The 21,053-nt window shown below is 42.1% G+C and overlaps 1 protein-coding gene across 11 annotated transcripts in view; it reads left to right on the top strand.

The window, feature by feature from the left end:
- Positions 1-21,053, top strand: part of MAGI1 (membrane associated guanylate kinase, WW and PDZ domain containing 1) — a 708,238-nt gene that overhangs the window by 457,939 nt on the left and 229,246 nt on the right. For all 11 annotated transcript variants that reach the window (XM_077451962.1, XM_077451961.1, XM_077451956.1 and 8 more), the window contains one exon: positions 13,473-13,592. In XM_077451962.1, coding sequence (XP_077308088.1) covers positions 13,473-13,592 — 120 coding nt within the window. The remainder of the gene's footprint in view (positions 1-13,472; positions 13,593-21,053) is intronic.

Raw genomic sequence — 21,053 nt, 5'->3', positions numbered from 1 at the left:
TTTAACCTTGGTGTGCTTCATCCTTGAAAATAGTTGCTCACAAATGTAGGTGCTTTCCCGAAAACGAATGACATGAATAAGGTGTGATTGTGAAGAGTGGGATATTTTTCTTTGGAAAGATAAAACTTATAAAAATCCAGTAAAGAGACACTCAAAATTTTCTTCGGCTGCATGTGTTTAAGTGTAAATACATTTTTAGAAAAAAACTCCCCCAAAAATTAAACATTTTTAAGTAAGTTTATGATTTTGTTATGTGCTGCATTCATGGCCATCTTGGGCTGCAGGTTGGACACACCTGTTGTTGTAGTCGGTAATTATTTTTAGAGATAAGAAATTAAGCCGTGATTCAAAATATTTCACTGACTGTTTTAAATAACTTTTAATTCTTGGGTTGCCTGCACATTCAAGGCTACTTTGTGGAACCACAAGCATGAGATTTTTGTCACTTTGGCTATTGGCTATAAACCGATGAGAGATTCTGAGTATACCAGTGTTGTATTGCTGAACTGCTCACTGCCCAATCTGTCATTTCTTGGATTTCATTTATATCATTGTTTTTTTGGTCAATTGGTAAAGATTAAGGGTCACCAAACTTTCTACTGGGCTGGAGTCACTGGGAGTAAACAGTGCATCTTTAGCATCAGAGGGAGGAACAGTGCACCATCGTTGGTGTAAGTGGGAGGAATATTGCCCCATCGGTGTCAGTGGGAGGAATAGTGTCCTGTTGTTGTCGGTAACAGAAATTACGCCCCATCATTGGTGTCAATGGGAGAAATAGTGCCCTGTTGTTGTCAGCAACAGGATTTATGCCTCTTTGTTGGTATCAGTTGGAGGAATGGTGCCCCAAGGACCAGATATAGGCAAGCAATGGGCTGCAGTTACCACAGGTATAGATAGATAGAGTTCCCGGCTACGAATGATCTAGATATCAATTGTTTCTGTAAAAAGGGTCTTCAAATGTCCAGGTCAGGTCTTCCTCATCACTTACACTTGTGACAAGAAACATTTCAGATGTCTGTTCATCGTATCGGATTACTTGCCGCAGATCAGACGGTCAGTGAGTGAGGTGTTTTAAGCAGTTTGTTGACATATACGTGTAGTGTGTTTTTGTTGAATTTGTATTTGTAAGTGGCCACCCACATTACATTCCACCCGATCTCCAAGCCCAAAAGGCAAAAAGTCCCGGTGTTAGGTTTACCTTTTTGACATTTGACGTTCCTGTTTTGAGATGTTTGTTGAAAGAAAAAATGATTGTTTGTGAATGTGATACTTGTTTTGTTGGGTGAAATAAAGCAGCTGAGAGAGTTCATAGAAACAAGAAGAGTAAATGAACTAAAGACCATTGTTGCCAATTTTCTTTTTCTTTTTTTTTGTGCATATTGGGTGGCTCAGCTTTAAAAAATATAGGAAGGAAAAAATCTGTGTGGCCTTGTTCTTAGTTTCTGGTGTTTTTAAAGCCTCTGACATGCATTGAGGTTTTACTTGCTTAATGTTGGCATCATGTAATGCTTACTATGAAATCTAATATTACTGACTTGGATGGTTTGCATGGCCACCATGTTGATCTTGGCTGATATATCTAGTTAGTCTCTGATGTAGAACATTTATACCAATGCATGTTTTTGGATCTGTAACAAGGGGATGGCAACCCTGGAGCCTGCATCTTTTATTTATGTCATTGAAAGTGGCTTCCTTTTTATAGAAGAACTTCACCCGGCCTTTACGAAACTAAAAGTCAGCAGCTACAAGGACTGTAGCTGTTGGACTTTTCAAAATATTGTACTTACCAGCGTATGAAGTCCAGCACTATTTACCTCTGATTCTTCATAGGATTTCTGTTTTTCATTTACGCCATCTTGCATTCAGAAGTAACTGTCACTTTCTGATTGCTCACAGATAGCCCCTTGCTGTGCGAGCCTGCAGGGAGACTGAACTGAAGCCTCCTGAGATGTGTGACGTTATTCCAGAAAGTTTCAGGCAAGCTAGAGGGGCTACATCATCCTTGCCTATGTGAAAAATGAGAACATGTGAGCAACGATTTGCAGAAAAGGGTACTTTTAACACTTTAAGGAACATGCTGAGAGGGTGGGAGCAACTTCTGCTCCTTCCCAGTCTAATCTCAGGTCGTGGGGTGACCAAGCGGAATTGCAATAGAGAACATACCAATCACCAGTCTGACTCTGCTGTATGTCAGGACTGTGTAAATCTTAGATCCGAATGGACAGGGATACAAATTCTTCTGCAGGTAAAACAGCTTCCGTGTATGTAATTTAATCTTGTATATGCTGTTTGCTTGGGTTGCAGTTTACAAAAGAAACGTATTCTCTTTTCTTTGAAACTAAAGCTGAAACCAAGTTCTGGAGACTGCCACTGGCCAACTGCTAGAAAGATGTCTAGTTGTAGAACTAGCATTGCTGATGGGAGTCTTGTAGGCCATTCTTCTGCTGCCTCAAGTCCCTGGCAATACTAGGTGCCAATGTGGTGTGATGTGTCCATCTGCCTCTCAGCAGGTCATCACATAACACTGCACTGTTAGCTGAAGCTTAAGATGTAGTAGGCAGGGATAATGTTATCGGTCATAATTCTGCCAGCAAACATGTACAGGGCTTTGTCCATTTCCTGTGCTATAATGTGACAGGCTGTTGCTAGGAAGCAGATAAGACTCTGGTTTGCATCGCATCTCACCATAGTTTTATATAGTCAGGATGGTCATGTCTTGATTTTCTTGTCTTCTTTGCTTCCCTATGCATCTCTTTGCAGTCTAGCAGCATCCAATTACTGTTGGTTAAGGCTGCAAACTTCACTGTGCAGTCATTTTTAGAGAGTCAGCTGTGTTGACCTGTAGTAGGTAAATAGGTTCCTAGTTTAGGCTGCATCTGTGCTGTAAGCAGCAGGTTGAGGCTGCAGTAGGGAACCGGCACAAAATAAAACACTCAGCGTCTTTCCAAATAACTGTTCTGTTTTATTTGACGCAAATGAAGGTTTTTATGCACATGATTACGTAGGTATCACGTTAATATTACAATTGTACTTGTATGGTAACAAGGGGCGTAACATAGGCAGGCTAATTCTAATCAGGACTTGAAAGAATGCAAACATGTAATTAAAATATTATTAGTGCCGTGTGCACAATGAGTGCAATGGTGCAATACATAGGCAAAGTATAAAGAATTTACAAATTTCCTTAACAGCACTAAAGCTTTTCGTTGCGGTTAATTAATTAATGCCCATGTGTTAAGGTGCATTAATGTACATTGTGTTAACATACAACTTATGAATAAAAGTGCATGGCTCTTTTATAAAATGTATCATAAACCGCCATGCATGGTTTGTGTTGTAGTATGCTGCAGTATGTTGAGCTCTATTGTACAATGTGTTAGGGTGGAATTCACAATTAGTACAACCACATGTAGCACAGGTGCATTGCATTGTGGGTTAAAGCATGTGTTTTACCACGCGTTGCCACAATGCACAAGTGTGAATGGGCCGTTAAAATGTATGCATAAACTTTTTTTTCTTATCTTTGTAGAGAGTAGGGAAAAAATAAATTCCATCAGTTTATTTTTTTCATTTTGCTTCCTGTCTTGAAGACGCAGGAAGAGAGGGCAAATATTTGGTAAAGGACTTAAAAAAAATCCCTTCTACCAAAAGAGTCAACCTGCTAAGCAGTCTTGTTTTAAAGTGTTATATAAATCCTAAGTGTTATATATAATCTATGCCGGGGGCACCAAACTTTAACAAAGGGACAGTGTACTGTCCTTCAGACTTGAGAGACCAGACTGTGGCCAGTGGGAGTAGATAATGCCTCAGGCTTGGTGGTCATTGGGACTAGAAAATCATTACACAGCACCCCTGTGGCTATGAGTAGGAATATAGCCCTATCATTGGTATTAGTGGGAGGAATAGTGCACTATCATTGGTATTAGTGGGAGGAACAGTGCCCCATCAATGGTGCCCGAGGAAGAATTTATTTCCCATCACTGGTGTCAGTGAGATTAGAAATATCCTATTCTTGGTGTAAGAGGGATGAATAGTGTCCCAAGGGCCAGATAAAGGCAAACAGAGGGCTGCAGTTTGTAGACCATTGGTCTATGCCATTGAATAGATTTTGTTATATCTGTTGGCAAAATCCACAGCTATTTTTTGCAAGGAAGCTTGTGAGCTGGTAACTTCCTGTGTTCCCTACCCATGCACAAGGTGGGGGTTATGAAGATGAGGGGGGGGGGGTGTTCTTTGTAATCTATTATAAATGAAGTAGGCTGGGCTGACACCATGTGCTTAGGAATTAAAAGTTGTGTTGTCCTGTCAAAGCATGATGTAGGAGAACACTAGATTTCTGCAACATCAACAGTTATTCTTCTGTATTTGAAGAGATACAACATGCAAAATGTATTCTAGAGATGTACTAAATGTTTTTTTTTTTGTCTTGGCATACACAGTTTATCTTCCCTTTAGTGGGTAGTGTGTGAAGCCATGAAAATTATTGCATTCTCCCCCCAGTGGTCAGCTTTGCTTTATAGCACTATGTTCAGTAGTACAAATGTCCCAATTTTTGCAGAAGGGACCCTAGATTTTGTGCAATATGTCCCATGCCATACCGTGTCCTGTGGAATATATTGGCAATCAGGAGGAAGCATTTTTTTCATATTGCAAAAAAAGCATCCTCACAAGTTTTCAGGAATGTTGGCAATTATGTAATAGCTTCCACAGCGCTTCTTCGTATTCTGGACTCGCTCATGTGGAACAGCCTTTCTTCAGACCGTAGATGATAATGTGTAGTCATTTAATACTTTTTAGACTCCAAGGATGAACAGTAACTAATATCTAAATATGAATAAACAAGATGCGAAGATTAAGTGTTGTAAATCTTGTCCGTTGATCCCAGAGTGTATTTTAGGTTTGCCTGTAAACATAATTAGAGTAAGAAAGAGACTGTTCTGTTTGTTAGCTGTTCAAAAATAAATAAAGATGGCTGCATTTTTCTAGGACTTGTAAGGAGAGGAAGACCTGGTGGAAGTCAGATCCTTCTGCTTAAAAGTCTGATCACGTTTAGTGGTTTATCTTCTTATCAGAAGTCTTTTATCAGTAGAGAAATTGTTTTGCTCTGGTGTGCCTGCAGGTGCCCCATAGATATGAGATCCAAGATTATCTAAGATTTCTTGCTAAAACCTGTTCATTGGTGGTCAGTGAGAATATTGCAACCCTTAGGCCTAGTACACACAGACTGAATACCGGGACAATATTGGCCAGTTTAATAAAAAATGTCTGACATTCAGCCCGTGTAGGGCAGCCGATCCGATAAAAGTTGGCAATTTGTCCGGTTTCTGTCGGACAAGCATCCCGGAAAACCAGCAGCTGACCAACTCCCAATCAGCACTCTCAGACAATGCCTGAGAGCACTGATCAGAGTGTTTTGGCAGGGGGGCATTCCCATGTCAGAGCAAAATAGCTCAGCAGGGGAGATTGTACTAAGATCGGATTGTTAGTACAGCGGCTCTGACCTGAGCGGTCAGGTTTTTTTTTTTTTTTTGCTCAAACTGCTGAGTTGAATGAAAAAAAAAAAACTGATGGTGTGTACCAGGCTTTAGAGTGATGGTTCAAATGTAACCCCTAAGGATAGCTAAAAAGATCATTGACTTCATGCAACTGGTTCTACCAAAGGGTGTTGACTCCAGGACTATGCAACCACCATCAAATGGGAGGTCAGACTGTCACAGCCCAAGGAACCCCTAGCAACCTCTGGGGGAGCTCTAGGATTCCACAAAACCCTGGTTGAGAATGTCTGCTGCTTTATAGAGTGTTAGTTAAATGACTTCTCTGATTCTGCTGGAGCTACTGAAATGACATCCAAGATGGCAGAATCCAGCATTAGTCTGATAGCTTTTACAAGTAAAGCCCATGCCTAAAATACTTTAAATGCACATATCTTATGAAAAGATTATTGTTTAAATGAGTAACCTGGTGACAGTGCCTCCTTAAAGATAAAGGCCACTGGTTTCTAGACACTTCAACACTGTTATCCAGTTGTGGTCAAGCTGGGAGTCTATCTCTATCATTCAGGTGTCTATTGCCTAATTTGGCAATTGCTCTCTGTGGGTAACTGATATGGCCACCAGTCCATAAAGAAACCAACCATTATTTAAATCAGACCATGGGACTGGGCCAAGGAAATGATACAAAATGGAAACAATACCCCTAGGTCATCCTGCACATCTTACCCCTTAATCAAAGCACCTTAGACCCAGTTGTAATAAATATTTGAATTGAGAAATATATGGCTATGAGGCCTATGATCCAAATTTGCTGCAAATTCTCAATATAAACTCATTTTTTTTTTTAAATTAATTGCAGAGATTTCAAACTTCAATTGTCGTTTGTGATGAAAAAAAAAATTCCCTTTGTATGCAAAGTGTATTTTGCTTTCAAAGCAAACATTGTGGGTTTGTTTTAAGTGGAGCCTGTAATCATTGTACACATCCAGACGGCTTAGAGAAACTCTTTGATTCGCCCATCTGCCGAGCGTGTGTCCAGCTTGTCACTCTATTCAGAAGACCGTGTGTGTAAAGGAAAGGGGGGTAGCTGACTTCACACCACCTCCTTCCCTCTGTCTCCGCTGCCTCTGTCTAATGATACTTTAAATATTTGCTTAGATCCAGAACAATTATTACTAGAATGTGGACTGTGGAGTTTTATCAGTTAATGTGGACAAAGGAATAGATAAGATACCAGTGATGCAATGATAACCCATGAAATCCCTGCAACACCCACTCTTCCCATCTGTGCTGGACAGACCCTAACTAAAATCTGTCGATCATACCTATAGCTGCCTAAAAACATTATATGGTGACTATCCATGTGTTGATTGGCTGAATTTGCATGCTTGCATATAATTTCCCTGGCAACTAAGGGTGCTTCAGTGAGGGGTCTACAAACATACGTAGAAGTGGTTGACCTGACTATAAATAACAGGATTGGGAAACCTTTCTCTAATGTGTAGGCATCTTTAGAGCCCTTTCGCACTGAGCCCTGGGCCGCATTAGTGGTAAAGCGATGCTAGTTTTAGCAGCGCTATTCAGACACTAACGGGGCACTTTTCACCTCACTAGCAGCAGAAGAAAGGGTTAAATGCGTCTGAAAAGCGCTGCTGCCAAAGCGATTTGCAGGCCTTTCGGCAGTGCTGCCCATTCATTTCAGTGGGCAGGGGCGGTGGAGGAGCATTGTATAAACCGCTCCTCCACCGTCCCAAAGATGCTGCTTGCATGAGTTTTTTTTCAACATCGGTCTTTCACACTGGGGAGGCATGGGAGACATTTTTTCAGGTGCTATTTTTAGCGCTAAAATGCCTGAAAAACACCTCCAGTGTGAAAGGGGTCTTAATGTCTAAAAGTCAATAAATTCCAACTTTTTGCTTCCCTATCTAGAGAGTCACTAACCTGGAATAAGTTTGCATTTGGTGATTATTCTTATTTTTTTACAGAATGTATATGGCGCCAACAGTTTGTGCAATTCTTTACAAAATAAAGGAAACTAGTACAGTTACAATACAAGTGAATACAAGAGGGTTCAGGGAGCCCTGCTCATTAAGAACTTACAATCTAAAAGGCGATGCAAGTGTTGCCAACGGTAGCAACTGTGTAGGATGCACTGATGAAGAAAGTAATAGTATAGCTTATTAGCGCTTCCCTGAGGAGATGCATTTTCAGGGGCTGCCTAAAAGTGGACACAGTAGGAGATGGCTAGACAGATCATAGTAGGGAGTTTCAGGGGAAGGGAGAGACCATGGAGAAGTCTGGTAGGCAATTATGGGAGGAAGTAATGAGGAGATTAGAGAGCTGGAGGTCTTAGAAGGATTGAAGAGGATGGTTTAAGTGATATATTGAGATGAAGTTGAGGATGTAGCTGGGGGCAGAGTTGTGGATGATGGCTTTGTATGACGTTAGTATTTTTAGATTTATACATTGGGGGATTGGAATCCAGTGGAGGGATTGGCAGAAGGGGGTGGTGATCATTGAGCAAGTTGGTAAGGTGGATGGGTGGTGATCATTGAGCAAGTTGGTAAGGTGGATGGGTGGTGGTCATTGAGCAAGTTGGTAAGGTGGATGGGTGGTGGTCATTGAGCAAGTTGGTAAGGTGGATGGGTGGTGGTCATTGAGCAAGTTGGTAAGGTGGATGGGTGGTGGTCATTGAGCAAGTTGGTAAGGTGGATGGGTGGTGGTCATTGAGCAAGTTGGTAAGGTGGACATGTCTAGCAGCAGCATTCTCCAGATGTCTGAACATTTGTTCTCCAAACTGGTTTAGGTTAGTGACTTTGGTGTAGCATGGTGAGAAACATCACTCTTGAGGTAGGTGGAATTCCCTAAAAATTCACAAACGTGTTAGGCTATTATTTGGCTATTTCACTGTAAAACCATTATGGGAGGAGGGAAGAAACAAAGTCCTGATATATAGGGTGACTGCCATGATTTGTTTTCTTGCCATCGTGGGTGTACATAGCAAGTTCCTTTTTGATTTTACATGGATAGAAAATTCCCACCTTCCCTCAAGCAGCCAGGACAAATCACATTGTTGTTCTTCACCTACATGAGACTTTTTCTAAACAAGCTCTTCTAGTGTCCTTGACAAATGTCGAAGAGTGTTAGATTTCTCATCACTTGCACTCAAGACAGTATCCGAGCAGTGTGTGTCACGGGGACGGAGCTAATGTTCTCTAGCTGAGGGCAATATCACTAGAGAGTGTTGCAGGAAGCTGACAGCTGGTGCCTTTGTCCCCTCCCTTTGGTTGTCTGTCCTAGAACAGATGTTCTATCATCTGAGCCCACATTCTCTGACTCTAGTACAACTGGGTATGCACACAGTGCTTTTAGAGTGAAAGTGCTCAGAGACAGCACTATATATTATTATTAATATTATACAGGATTTATATAGTGCCAACAGTTTGCACAGCACTTTATAAAATGAAGGTAGACATTACAGTATGATTTAGTACAAGAGGAATCAGAGGGCCCTGCTCGTTAGAGCTTACAATCTAAGATATATACAGTTCAACTGCAGTTGCAACAACCGTCCGACCGTCCATGAGGCTCTTTTTATTTTTGTCTTACTGGTGTTTCTAAGGATTCTTGGTCTTGGCTAAAAATAATATTCTTTTTAAAAAAATAAAATACCTCTATCCTGCTGTTAAAGCTTTGTGGAAAGAGCCTAGTTTTGTGAAAACAATTGTCAGCAATTCCAGCAAACATTAAAACATTGACCGATTAAGCTGAGATAAGCCGATGGCAGTGACGAATTGGCAGCTGGAGCCTGGGGTAGGAGCAGCACATTAATGTAAATTTGACATGTCGGTCAATAAAATCTAAGCCATGTATTGGCCAATTTTTTGGATGATTTAATGAAGATTCTGTAAACATAATTCGATTTTTTTTTTTAAGCAAGCATTTTTTTTGCACCTTATACCACTATACCACTCTACCTTTGGACTGATTGATGACTTGCATTTGAATAGTAGAGAATATCTTATGGATTGTAATGGACCTGCATTCTAATTTTTTTAAGGTATTGAAACCTTTGTGAAGGGTCATTCGGAGTCAACAGCAGCCTTTCTCAACCATTTTTCCTCAAGGGAACCCTTAAAGTAATTTTCAAGTCTGATGAAATCCATTAATTGGGGGTCAGTGGGAACAATACCCCTTACTTTGGTGGTCAATGAGAAGAGTGCCCTTTTTTTACAGTGGTGGTAAGGATGGCCACCTTACAGAGAGCTATAAATATCATTGGTGTCATACCACTGGCTCCTCCAAGTGGCATTGGCTCAAAACTATGTAGGCACCATCAAATAGGTGGTAAATCAGCCACAGCTCAAGCAACCCCTAGCCACCTCTGGAGGAACCCTGGTTGTGAATGGTCTACAGAGTTTCAAAATAATTTTGATCGATATCCCCAACTTCTGTTAGTTTAGGTTATTTTTCTAATTGGAATGTTGTTGGCTCAACTAAAGAATCGGCCTCTGCATGCCCTGTGTAAGGGGATAACGTGCAGACATATATAAGGAAACCTATCACAAGGGGAAACAATAACCTGTTTATAACATTTCATGTATGAGCAGTGTCAACCTTGAGACCGGAACTTTTTTTGACATTATGGAGCATGCATCAGCAAAACATAATGCTACGTTTGACCTTGTAGAATCCACAGTATTCTGACAAATTTGGGAATTCTGGTGGTGATATTGCACCTCTGGAGTCTTTAGGTGGATGTTATTTCAATTTTTAGAAACTGTGCAAAGTGATATGTTTTTAAGACATCTTGGTGTTACTTTATTTTTTGATTAAAATAATTTTGAGAAAAGTGTGTGAAAGATGGTAACTGTACCTGTCACTGTGCCAGTCTTCACGTTTTATAGCATACAGTGGGTATAGAATAAATTCGCCCCCCTTTTAAAATAATTACATTTTGTTGCTTTGCAGCCTGAAATGAGGACAGACACAGTTTTTGTTTTTTATCCAGCTGTATTTACTGCTATTGAGGCTAATAATCTGACCATAACACCTTTTTCCATGTGATCTCAGAATCTTCAATGTGCATTTAAGATGGTCAGATGAGACTAAAATTTTATTATTTGGCCTCAACACCATACCGTATGTCTGGCAGAAGTCCAATACAGCTCACTATTCAAATAACACCATTCCTACAGTAAAGCATGGAGGTGGCAATATCCTGTTGTGGGGGTGTTTCTCTGCAGCAAGTACTGGAGCACTTGTCAGTTTTGAAGAAAAATGGATGGGGCAAAGTGCCATCAAATTCTTGAGGAATCTGTTGCCCTCTGCTAGAAAGTTGTCAATGGGAAGAAGGTTTACCTTCCAACATGACAATGACCCAAAGCACACAGCAAGCATGCCAAAACAGAGGTTGAAGGAGAAAAAAAGGTGAATGTCCTTGCATGGCCTAATCAGAGCCCAGACTTAAACCTCATTGAAAATCTGTGGAATGACTTGAAGACTGCAGTCCACAAATGGTCACCATCAAATTTAACTGAACTTGAGCAGTTCTGCAGAGAAGAGAGGGCAAATATTGCAAAGTCTAGATGTGCAAAAGTAATAGAGACATATCCCAAAAGACTAAAGGCTGTCAATAAAGCCAAATGTGGTCCAAAAAAATACTGACATAAGTGGTAATCCTTTTTTCCAACTAGGGCTGAGGAAAAAATCGATTTAAATCTTGAATCGAGTTGAGAGGTCAAATTGATTCAAAATTTCAGCAAATCGATTTTTTTAGATTTTTTTTATTTTTTTTTTCACCAGGACTGACGATGACACCTCGCCGGTCCTGAGGAGCTGCGGGCAGGAGTTTTTAGCTGAGGCCACGGCTTCGACCTAGTTGGCGAGGCCAGATGCCGTGGACTAGACCAAAGCCATGGCCTCGCTTAAAAACTCCTGCCCACTGCTCCTCAGGACCGGCACGATGTCCATCAAAAAAAGAAAAAAAAAAACACTATTCAAATAGTGAATCGAGTTTTTTTTTTTTTTTTTTTTTTTTAATCGCTGATTTTTTATTTATTTTTTGAGAAAATCGCCCAGCTGTATTTCCAACTTTTTTTTTTTTTTTTTCATGTGGGTGTTTTTTCTTTCACTTGGATGTTATGAGTTGCACTTGTCTTAATTTCATGGCACAAAGCAAGAAAATTTTATTATTTTAAAGGGGAATAATCCTTATCTGTACCCACTGTATCTAGACCCAAGGAAAAATGTAATGTATTGCAGCTTGCCAGTCCTTACATTTAATGTCTGCATATTTTTATTTTGTTTAGACTTTTTTGTCTTCTATTGTCACCAGATGATCCTGATAGTAAGGGTCCTTTCACACGGGGCGGATCAGTTCTGATCTGCCCCGTGGATGTCCGTTTGCTCAGCGGGGATCACTCCGCCGATCCCCGCTGAGCAGGGAGATGACAGCTCCGTCTCTGCACACTGCGCAGGGACGGACCTGTCACAGCGCCGCTCTCCCCTATGGGAGATCGGATGACGACGGACCGCAGTGCCCGTCGTCATCCGATCCGATCCACAGACGGATGGAAAAATAGCTTTTTCCTCCGTCACACTTTTTCGGATCGGAGCGGGTCGGATGTCAGCGGACATGTCACCGCTGACATCCGACGCTCCATAGAGCTCTATGGAGCACCCGTTCAGGTCCGCCTGAAAAACTGACAGGCGGGCCTGAACGGATCGTCAGTGTGAAAGGGGCCTAACACACTTCCTGTCCTAGGGTGCAAAACACACTGTACTGTATCTATGGAGGAGCTCCGTTGTCACCTTATGAGAAATATGTGCTGGGACTATAGAACAACTTTTCCTCTCCTCTCCATAACATAAGGAAGAGGTTTCCTGTAGTCCAGGGGCAAAACTGAAAACAATGTAACTGATACCTTCTGTGTTCTCTGTCTGTTCTGTTATCCGCTCATACTTCTGGCAGGATTAAAAGGTATTTTGAATTTATAGAAAATATATTCTATAAAATATGCTTTCATTAATATGTTTAACAAACTAAAAGGAAACAAATAAGATAATTTTATTGTTGGGGTTTACTGTATATGCAGGTGTTGGACCAAAATTTCTACTTTTGTGTATCATGATCTTTTCATATTATTATTAAGCACATAATAGTCTGTGGATGGAGATTGCAATGCTTTTATGACTACCCCAGATCCCATATTTGATTGACCGACAACCCGCTAAGGTATTGTATTTTGACAGCCCGCCCCACCAGCTGTCAAAATACTAGATATCTGATTGGATACAGGCGCTGTTCAGCCAACAATTTTCCATCCAGTTCCTTTGAATTTTCGGGTGGGAGGTGACCAACAGGCCCACGCCTATTGAGCAAATTTGGATCAGTTCGTCAGGAATTGGGCAAATGTATTGCTTATATGGCCACCAGATTAAGTTGTACAACCTCAGATATCTCCTCTTTGTGGTCCCTTAGGAGGGGAATAATGCAGACATTCACAGCTTAAGGACGAACATCTCTTATGGGCTCATTTCCTCAAAAATTGTTTTGTTTTTGTGTGTCAAGGCATGTTGCGTTAGGCAGCCTATTCATTTTGAATGGGCTGTCAACAAACAAATTAAAAAAGTCCTGGACAATTTTCAAAATGTAGTGCACCACACAAAATGCTTGTTCTTGCATATTGGGATGTGCTGTATAACACTGTGAATGTGTGTTGGGGTACTGTGGACAAGGAATGGCAACCAACATACATATCCATTGCGTTGTTGTGTGGTAATGTAACACACATTATAACATGTGTTGTGATGTGAACGAGCTTTCACTTTTCTTACACATTCTCGTGATTTCTTTAGCTTTTTGTACCCAGGCTAAGTTGGTTATCATCCAGCTTGTGTTTGCTGTCTTTTTATTTTTGTGTAATAAAACTTGTACTCAGGCAAACTTTTGCTAACGGATTGAATTATTTTTTCTAGGCACAACACGTCCGCCTAGAGAAGGGGAGATCCCTGGTGTGGACTACCAGTTTCTAACTGTACAGGAATTTTTGGCTCTTGAACAGAGTGGAACTCTACTTGAAGTTGGGACATATGAAGGTAAGGTTATCTTTGTATGTATGTAAATATATACTGTATATGCATAGGCTTACTGTACGTGCATGGGCGTCCGCAGAACTTTTTTCGGTGGGGGGGGGGCATCAGTTTAGGGTCACCCATGCACCGTCCCTTTTGGCAATGTCATTATCACATTATCATGGTCAGAGATGGTCAGACGTAGCATAGTCCCTAGGATAAGTAATGGATAATGGCCAACAGGCCCTCTTACCAGACCCAGTGAAACTACAGCAATGATCCCTCCAACTGGATGATTGCTCACTCTGGGTTCTGGTCAGTAGTGTAGCATGTCTGTACTCTAGTAGAGGCTCAGTCTTTCTCTGGTGGTGCTGGGCAGCGTGGCTCTTTCTCTGGCTTCCACCCAGCACACTCCTCATTCTTTGTCCTGTAGCGCTCTCTCCCTCAGTTTTTTTTCCAGGCTGCAGTATCTCAATCTCTCTCTTGCTCGAGCTATAGTCTCCTCCCTGTGGAAAATTGGGCCTCCAATCTTTGGGACTACATGTCCCATGATGCTCTCCTCTCTTAGTCTCCTTTGAGTGTCCCTCAGTTATGGCCAATAGGGAAGGAACGGAGCGGGCAAAAAGCTGGGCGGGGAACCTGGTGAGAGCCGCCATCTCTTCTCCCTGACCTTAGAAAGGGGGGCGAGCAGGGGAAACCTCTGATAGTCTGCTGCTCGCCTTTCTCCTGTCACAGCGCCGCCAAGTTCTCTGCTGGACTGAGCAGGCAAAAGAGCCCGAAATCGCACTACACTGATGCTTGACAGCACCTTGATGCTGTTGCCCCACTGGCGGGTGGCACCCGGGTGCAGATTGCCCGCACCACGATATTGACACAACTGTGCTGAATTTAAGATTGATCCCTGATTCTGGGGGGTGACCCCACCTTGCTCCTACCTGCCCATGTGTACGTGTGTAGGCTTCTATTTACCATAACCAATTTGTGAATGTGTCCCTCGCTCAGCAGAGTTGGGTAATGCAGCAGCACCAGGCTACATCATTTTAAAAATGTGGCTTATTTCTACAATTTGGCTTCCCCCTCTTTGACCACATTTGTGGGTAAATCCAGCAAACGAACTGAAGGTATATGGTAATTTAGTACTCTAGAGAAGAGTCAGAGACAAAATACATAGTAAGCACGGTGTTTTAGTCTGTGACTTGGACTTTTTTCAAGCATATAAAAAAATCTCCATGTTTAAAGATACATCTCATTAATTATACATGACATGATATTAAATATGCAACCCAAGTACAAAGGTAAACCGCAATATATTAACAAGGATATAATATCCACTTTATAGATATCAAGTGCATAAACCCTGTAGGTCAATCATCCTATGCTTTGTATGCAAATCATCTTAATATTTCACTGTAGCCAATGAAAGCTAAAAAGACCTTCCAGAAATATATCAATGACATTCCAAATTGTGTTCTGATTATTACAACATGGCGTAAAACCGAGCAAAAACCCACCCAATATATGAAGTACAGCTTTATGTTTGAATGCCATCCTGCTTTTTCAGGTGATTTTGATAAAATGGAATATGTGGTATGTGAGTGTTTAGGGGGTCAGTTTTTTTATTTTTATTTATTTTTATTTTTTTACATGGTCTATGAATGTGATGAGCTAATTGTAAGTAATTTTGTTAGTGTGTGTTTATATTGAAACTTGCGTTTTTGTGTGCTTTTTGTATTTATAATTATACAATTATGGCAGCCATATTTACTGAATTCATACACTATATTACCAAAAGTATTGGGACACCTGCCTTTACATAAACTTTAATGGCATCCCAGTGTTAGTCCGTAGGGTTCAATATTGAGTTGGTCCACCCTTTGCAGCTATAACAGCTTCAACTCTTTTGGGAAGGCTGTCCACAAAGTTTAGGAAATGTTTAAGCATTCTTCCAGAAGAGCATTTGTAAGGTCAGGCACTGATGTGAACGAGAAGGCCTGGCTCAGAGTCCCCGCTTTAATTCATCTCAAAGATGTTCTATTGGGTTGAGGTCAGGATTCTGTGCAGGCCAGTCAGGTTCCTCCACCCCAGACTCGCTCATCCATGTCTTTATGGACCTTGCTTTGTGCACTGGTCCAAATCATTTGGTGGAGGGGGATTATGGTGTGGGGTTGTTTTTCAGGGGTTGGGCTTGGCCTCTTAGTGAATGGAACTCTTAGGCTTAATGTACATGGGACGTTTTTACAACCTCTCCTGAATGATTTAACTTGACAGATAGTAACCCATGCTTAAAACGTCAGTTTTGCCACGTTTACATGCCGTGTTTAGCTGCGTTTGGCATCTGAAACGTCGAAAGCTTAAGTGTCTGAACTCATTTTTTTGCCTTCAAAGAAAAGCCTATAAACACAACTGCCTAAAAACTACATTAAACAAACCTGTGCACATGTCCACATAAGATAACATTGGATGAGTTCAGAGGCAGTTGAAAAAAGCATCCAACTGCCTCTGAATGTCCGTTTACCAGCAGCAGTGTACATAAGGGCCTTAAGGCAGGGGTGCCCAACCAGTGGCCCGGTGGGCCACATGTGGCCCGCCGAGCCCTCTGATGTGGCCCGCGACCCCCTGCTCTGGGATGGAATAAAATAGAATACTGTTATTAAAGGTACCTTGTTTCCCCTAAAATAAGACCTAGTGTGATTGTCGGTGATAGCTGCAATAAAAGCCCTACCCCCCAAATAAGCCCTAGTTAAAGTCCTTGTAGGTCTTTTTTTTAGGGAAGGGCTTATTTTTGAGGAAACAGAGTAGGGCTTATTTGGGTGGTAGGGCTTATATTGCAGCCAACACCGACAATCACGCCAGGTCTTATTTTAGGGGAAACAGGGTAGGTTTATTACTAAAATCACAGTGTATATTTGAGCATATCTGTTGTGCAGTAGTTACTGGGCTGCTTTCAAACTGATCTGCAGGTGCAGGGAAGTGCACCTGTGGGTTACCTGCACTGAGCCATAGACTTCTATTACCTGCGAGTTTGGTGTGCTTTCTGAAAGTGCACCACACCTACAGTATATAATAGAAGTCTATGGCAAAGTGCAGCTAACTTGCAGGAAAGCCAGAGGTGACCTGTGCTGCACCCGTGATACGGGTAAACAGTGCATCAATGTGAATGCAGCCTTAGGCCCCTTTCACATGGTCAGTCCAACTCAATCAGACCCTCCATTCACCTCTAAGGAGTGGAAGATGTAAATGGATTTGTGCCCGTTTACAAAAGCCTATCTCCAATCCAATCCGCAATCATCCGCCCCCTCCGCTTATTGTGGCCTGCGACCGGGTTGCCAAGTCGCTTAAGTGGCCCTTGCTCTTCAAAAGGTTGGGCACCCCTGCCTTAAGGTGTCAGCATACCAAGACATTTTGGACAATTTTATGCTCCCAACTTTGTGGGAACAGTTTGGGGGTGACCTCTTCCTGTTCCAACATGACTGCGCTCCAGTGCACAAAGCAAGGTCCATAAAGATGTGACTGAGAGAGTTTGGGGTGTAGGAACTTGACTGGCCTCAACCCGATAGAACACCTTTGGGATGATTTCAAGTGGAGACTGCGAGCCAGGCCTTCTCACCCACATCAGGGCCTGACCTCACTCCTAAACTTTGTGGACAGCCTTCCCAGAAGAATTAAAGTTGTTATAGCTGCAAAGAGTGGGCCAACGCAATATTGAACCCAATGGACTAAGACTGGGATGCCATTAAAGGTCATGTGCATATAAAGGTAGGTGTCACAATACTTTTGGTAATGTAGTATACATAGGCTTTGCTTTTTGGCTGTTTCTTGCAGAGCCGGTTATCTCACTGTAAATCTATTGTCCAGGGTCTGTCTGATTGCAAACGATGGATACTCTTCAACATTCTGATTACATAATATTCCTGATATTCTCCTGGTAGAGATACATTTTGTTTGTCCCAAAGCAGATGCACGTCTAAACCTAAAATCCAGCTGACATTAGGTCAATCTGATCTAACTTGGCCATGTGGTCATATTAGGTCAATGATACCACAAGCATCCCTGCCCCTTTCTAACGTCAACTATGGGATGGGCAATCCCCTGCCTGTATCTCATTGGACCAAGAATAACAGCTGGTTTCCAATTGCAAGATCATTCTTCGCTCCTAGTAATCAAAGACCATGTGTACTTTTTTTCTTTTTCTTTTGGCCTCGTCAATGCTGATCGTTTTCTCAACTCCCCTGAATGCCTTTTCTCTCGGCAGGAGAAAAGCTGGGAGCGTCAAGCATTTGAGTGTTTATGGATTCCGTTGGCCAGAATAATAATTTATTAAATTTTTTTTGGTGCATTCAGCATTTTTTTTCTTTTTCTGTCTGTAAACTCTCCTCTTCTATTAAGCCTGTAAATGCCTATGTGTGCATGGGCACATGGGCTAACACTGAGGTGCATTTACAGGCAGAAAAAAGTCAAATGCCTGTAAAAGCTTCTAAACTTCTTCAGATCCGCACTATAGCCGAATGACGGCTACAGCGCAGACCTATTTTGCCGGGAAGACGTCTATTGATGTCCTCCCATGCCCGAGCGGCCTGCACGCCCCCTGCACGGCACAAACGGCATGCTCTGTGATCAGCGAGTCTATGAGACTTGGCTGATCATGGATCGGAGTAAGGGGTCGATCCCGACACCTTACCACATGATCAGCTGTCAGCCAATGACAGCTGATTATGTGATGTAAACAGAGCCGGTAATTGGCTATTTTTTCTCCTCGTGCTGACAGCGGCTCTCAGAGGGAAATCGTCCCGATTAAGTAGAGCTCCCACCAGCTCATCTGTGCCCACTTGTACCACCTACCAGTGCACAACAGTGCCGCCTACCAGTGTACAACAGTGCCGCCTACCCGTGCCCACCAGTGCCACCTACCAGTGCTCACAGTGCCACCTTTCAGTGTCACCAAACAGTGCCTCATTAACAGTGCTGCCCATCAGTGTCACCTACCAGTGCCCATCAGTGGTACCTATCAGTAACACCTCAGTACCAACAATCAGGGCCCATCAGTGCCGCTTTATGTGTGCCCATCAGTGCTGCCTTATCTGTGCCTATTAAGTGCCTACCAGTGAGGCGTCATCAGCGCATATCCATGAAAGAGAAAAATTACCTGTTTGCAAAATTTTATAACAAACTATGAAACATGATTTTTTTTTTTCAACATTTTCCATCTTTTTTCATTTGTTTAGCAAAAAATAACAACCTCAGCTGTGATTAAATACCACCAAAAGAAAGCTATATTTGTGTGAAAAAAATGATAAATTTCATTTGGGTACAGTGTTGTATGACTGCGCAATTGTCATTCAAAGTGTGACGGCGCTGAAAGCTGAAAATTAGTCTGGGCAGGAGTGGGGTTTAAGTGCTCGGTAAGCAAGTGGTTAAGCCCAGTGTGTATAAGGCCTCTATGGCAAGAAAGAGGCTTTTCTTGTTCAGAATAATATTTGATAACGGTGATGTCTGCCTTATTGATGTGAAGTGTGAATTTTAATGATTGGCACACTTTAAAGAGGAAGTAAACCCTGATGGGTTTTACTTCCTCTTTATTTCCCTGCAAAGGTAAAGCATAATGGGATACTATACTATACATCGCACAGTAGCCCATTATGTGTTATTTACTTGAAAACGAAGCCTGTGATGCTGGTTGAAAGCGTCCATCTTCACTCCTCTTCCTTCTGGGGCCGCGGACTCTGGCTCTGTGACTGGCTGGAGTCGTGTGACGTCACTCCCACGCATACGCCGCCAGTCATGGCATGTTTACTTAGGAACGGCACGATGGCGCCCTTTCTAAAGAGTGCATGCACCGATGACGTTGGCCTACACATATGTTGTAAATATCTCCTAAACCTGCAGGGTTTCCAGCACCTACAGTTAAGCCTTAATATAGACTTACCTGTAGGTAAAAGTGATTGTATAGAGTTTACAACCACTTCAAGCCTAAGAGGCGGAAGTGACTTCAGACACCACTCTGGTCCTCCAAGGGCATAGAGCCAAGTGGGGGCTTTCTTGCCCTTGCTCAGTTCCCTGCCCAAGCATCAGAAGGATCATATTGGCTCTGGGCTTACTGACGGCTACGGTAAGCCCAGAGACGGCCCAGAAGCAGGGGGTCACCTCTCCCGCTGCCTATAAAAATTATCTTACCGCAAATCTGGCGCTGGGACCACTTTTAAATGAAAGCTGGCAGCCTATTGTAAATAAAGATAATTCCTGTATTTAATGTCAAAGTAAGGACGTACATGTACAGTTAGGCGGTCAGCAAATGTTTTAAAGTCATATGACCAACTCTCCTCCAGTCATGTTGCTCTCTCCTCTGGTGTGTTGAGGAAAAGGCTCAGTATAGCACTGCATTCTCCACACAATGCCCTACATTTTATGAATGAGCTGTAAAATGTATGTTGTGGAGTAAAATGGAGAACGGTATCCACTTGCAATTAGAAATAGGCCCCTTGGTGTTAATGTGGTGCAAGTGACATTTCCCAAAGTAAGCATTGGAACAGTTACTTAAAGTGGTGTTAAACCCAAACCAAAAATGAAATATATTGCAGCTTAGCAATTATTAAATGTGGTGGCTGCATTTGTTTTATTTTTTAACTTTCCAGGGTACCCTCTTAAACTTTTTCCTGCGTACACATCAGCTTCTCCATACACCGGTGCCAGTTACATGGGATGTTCCTCTCCTGAACACTAGCCACCACCAGTAGTTATACACCGGAAGGATATCAAACTTTGCATTATGATATCCAGCCAGCCTGAATTCATAATATATGGTTCTATTGTTGTTGAAGGAACCACTTACAGCAAGGTATTTTTCTTTTTTTTTTTTTTCTTTCTATGGGCAAATCTTTCAGATTCTAATTTCAGACAAATCACTATGCAATTCCGCAATCAAATTAACACACTGCTAGAGTCTGCAAATGGTTTAATTATCATGTAAGGAAGCCTTAAGAGATAGTTTTATCACATGAATTACCCGTAAGAAAATTCTATACTGGATACTTAATACTTTTTAAAACATAAAGAGATTAGGCAGTTAGAAATTTAACATAGTTATATTGGACCAATTAAAAAATGGCTTTGAACAGAATAATGCCCGGTACGCTTTTACTTTTACAAATAAGGGTCCTTTCACACGGGCTTGTCCGTTATACAGATTCTGCTTGTTCAGCGTGGGATCAATGCGCTGATCACCGCTGAGCAGGCGGATGACAGGTCCGTCTCCGCTCACTGTGCTGAGACAGACCTGTCAGAGCCCCGCTCTCCTCTATGGGGGAATCGGATGAAAATGGACCACCTGTCTGTTTTCATCCGATTCCATCCGATCCAATCCTCCAGACGGATGTAAAATAGGGTCTCCATCCATCTGGATTTCACAGACAGGATTGGATCAGATATCGGCGGGTGTCAGCGGACATGTCACCACTGACATCCGCCTCTCCATAGGGGTGAATAGAGCGT

The sequence above is a fragment of the Lithobates pipiens genome, unplaced genomic scaffold (assembly GCF_037356315.1).
Source record: "Lithobates pipiens isolate NorthernLeopardFrog02 unplaced genomic scaffold, aLitPip1_a1.2 Scaffold_23, whole genome shotgun sequence".
NCBI lineage: Eukaryota > Metazoa > Chordata > Amphibia > Anura > Ranidae > Lithobates > Lithobates pipiens.
This window is presented reverse-complemented; position numbering and strand designations above follow the sequence as displayed.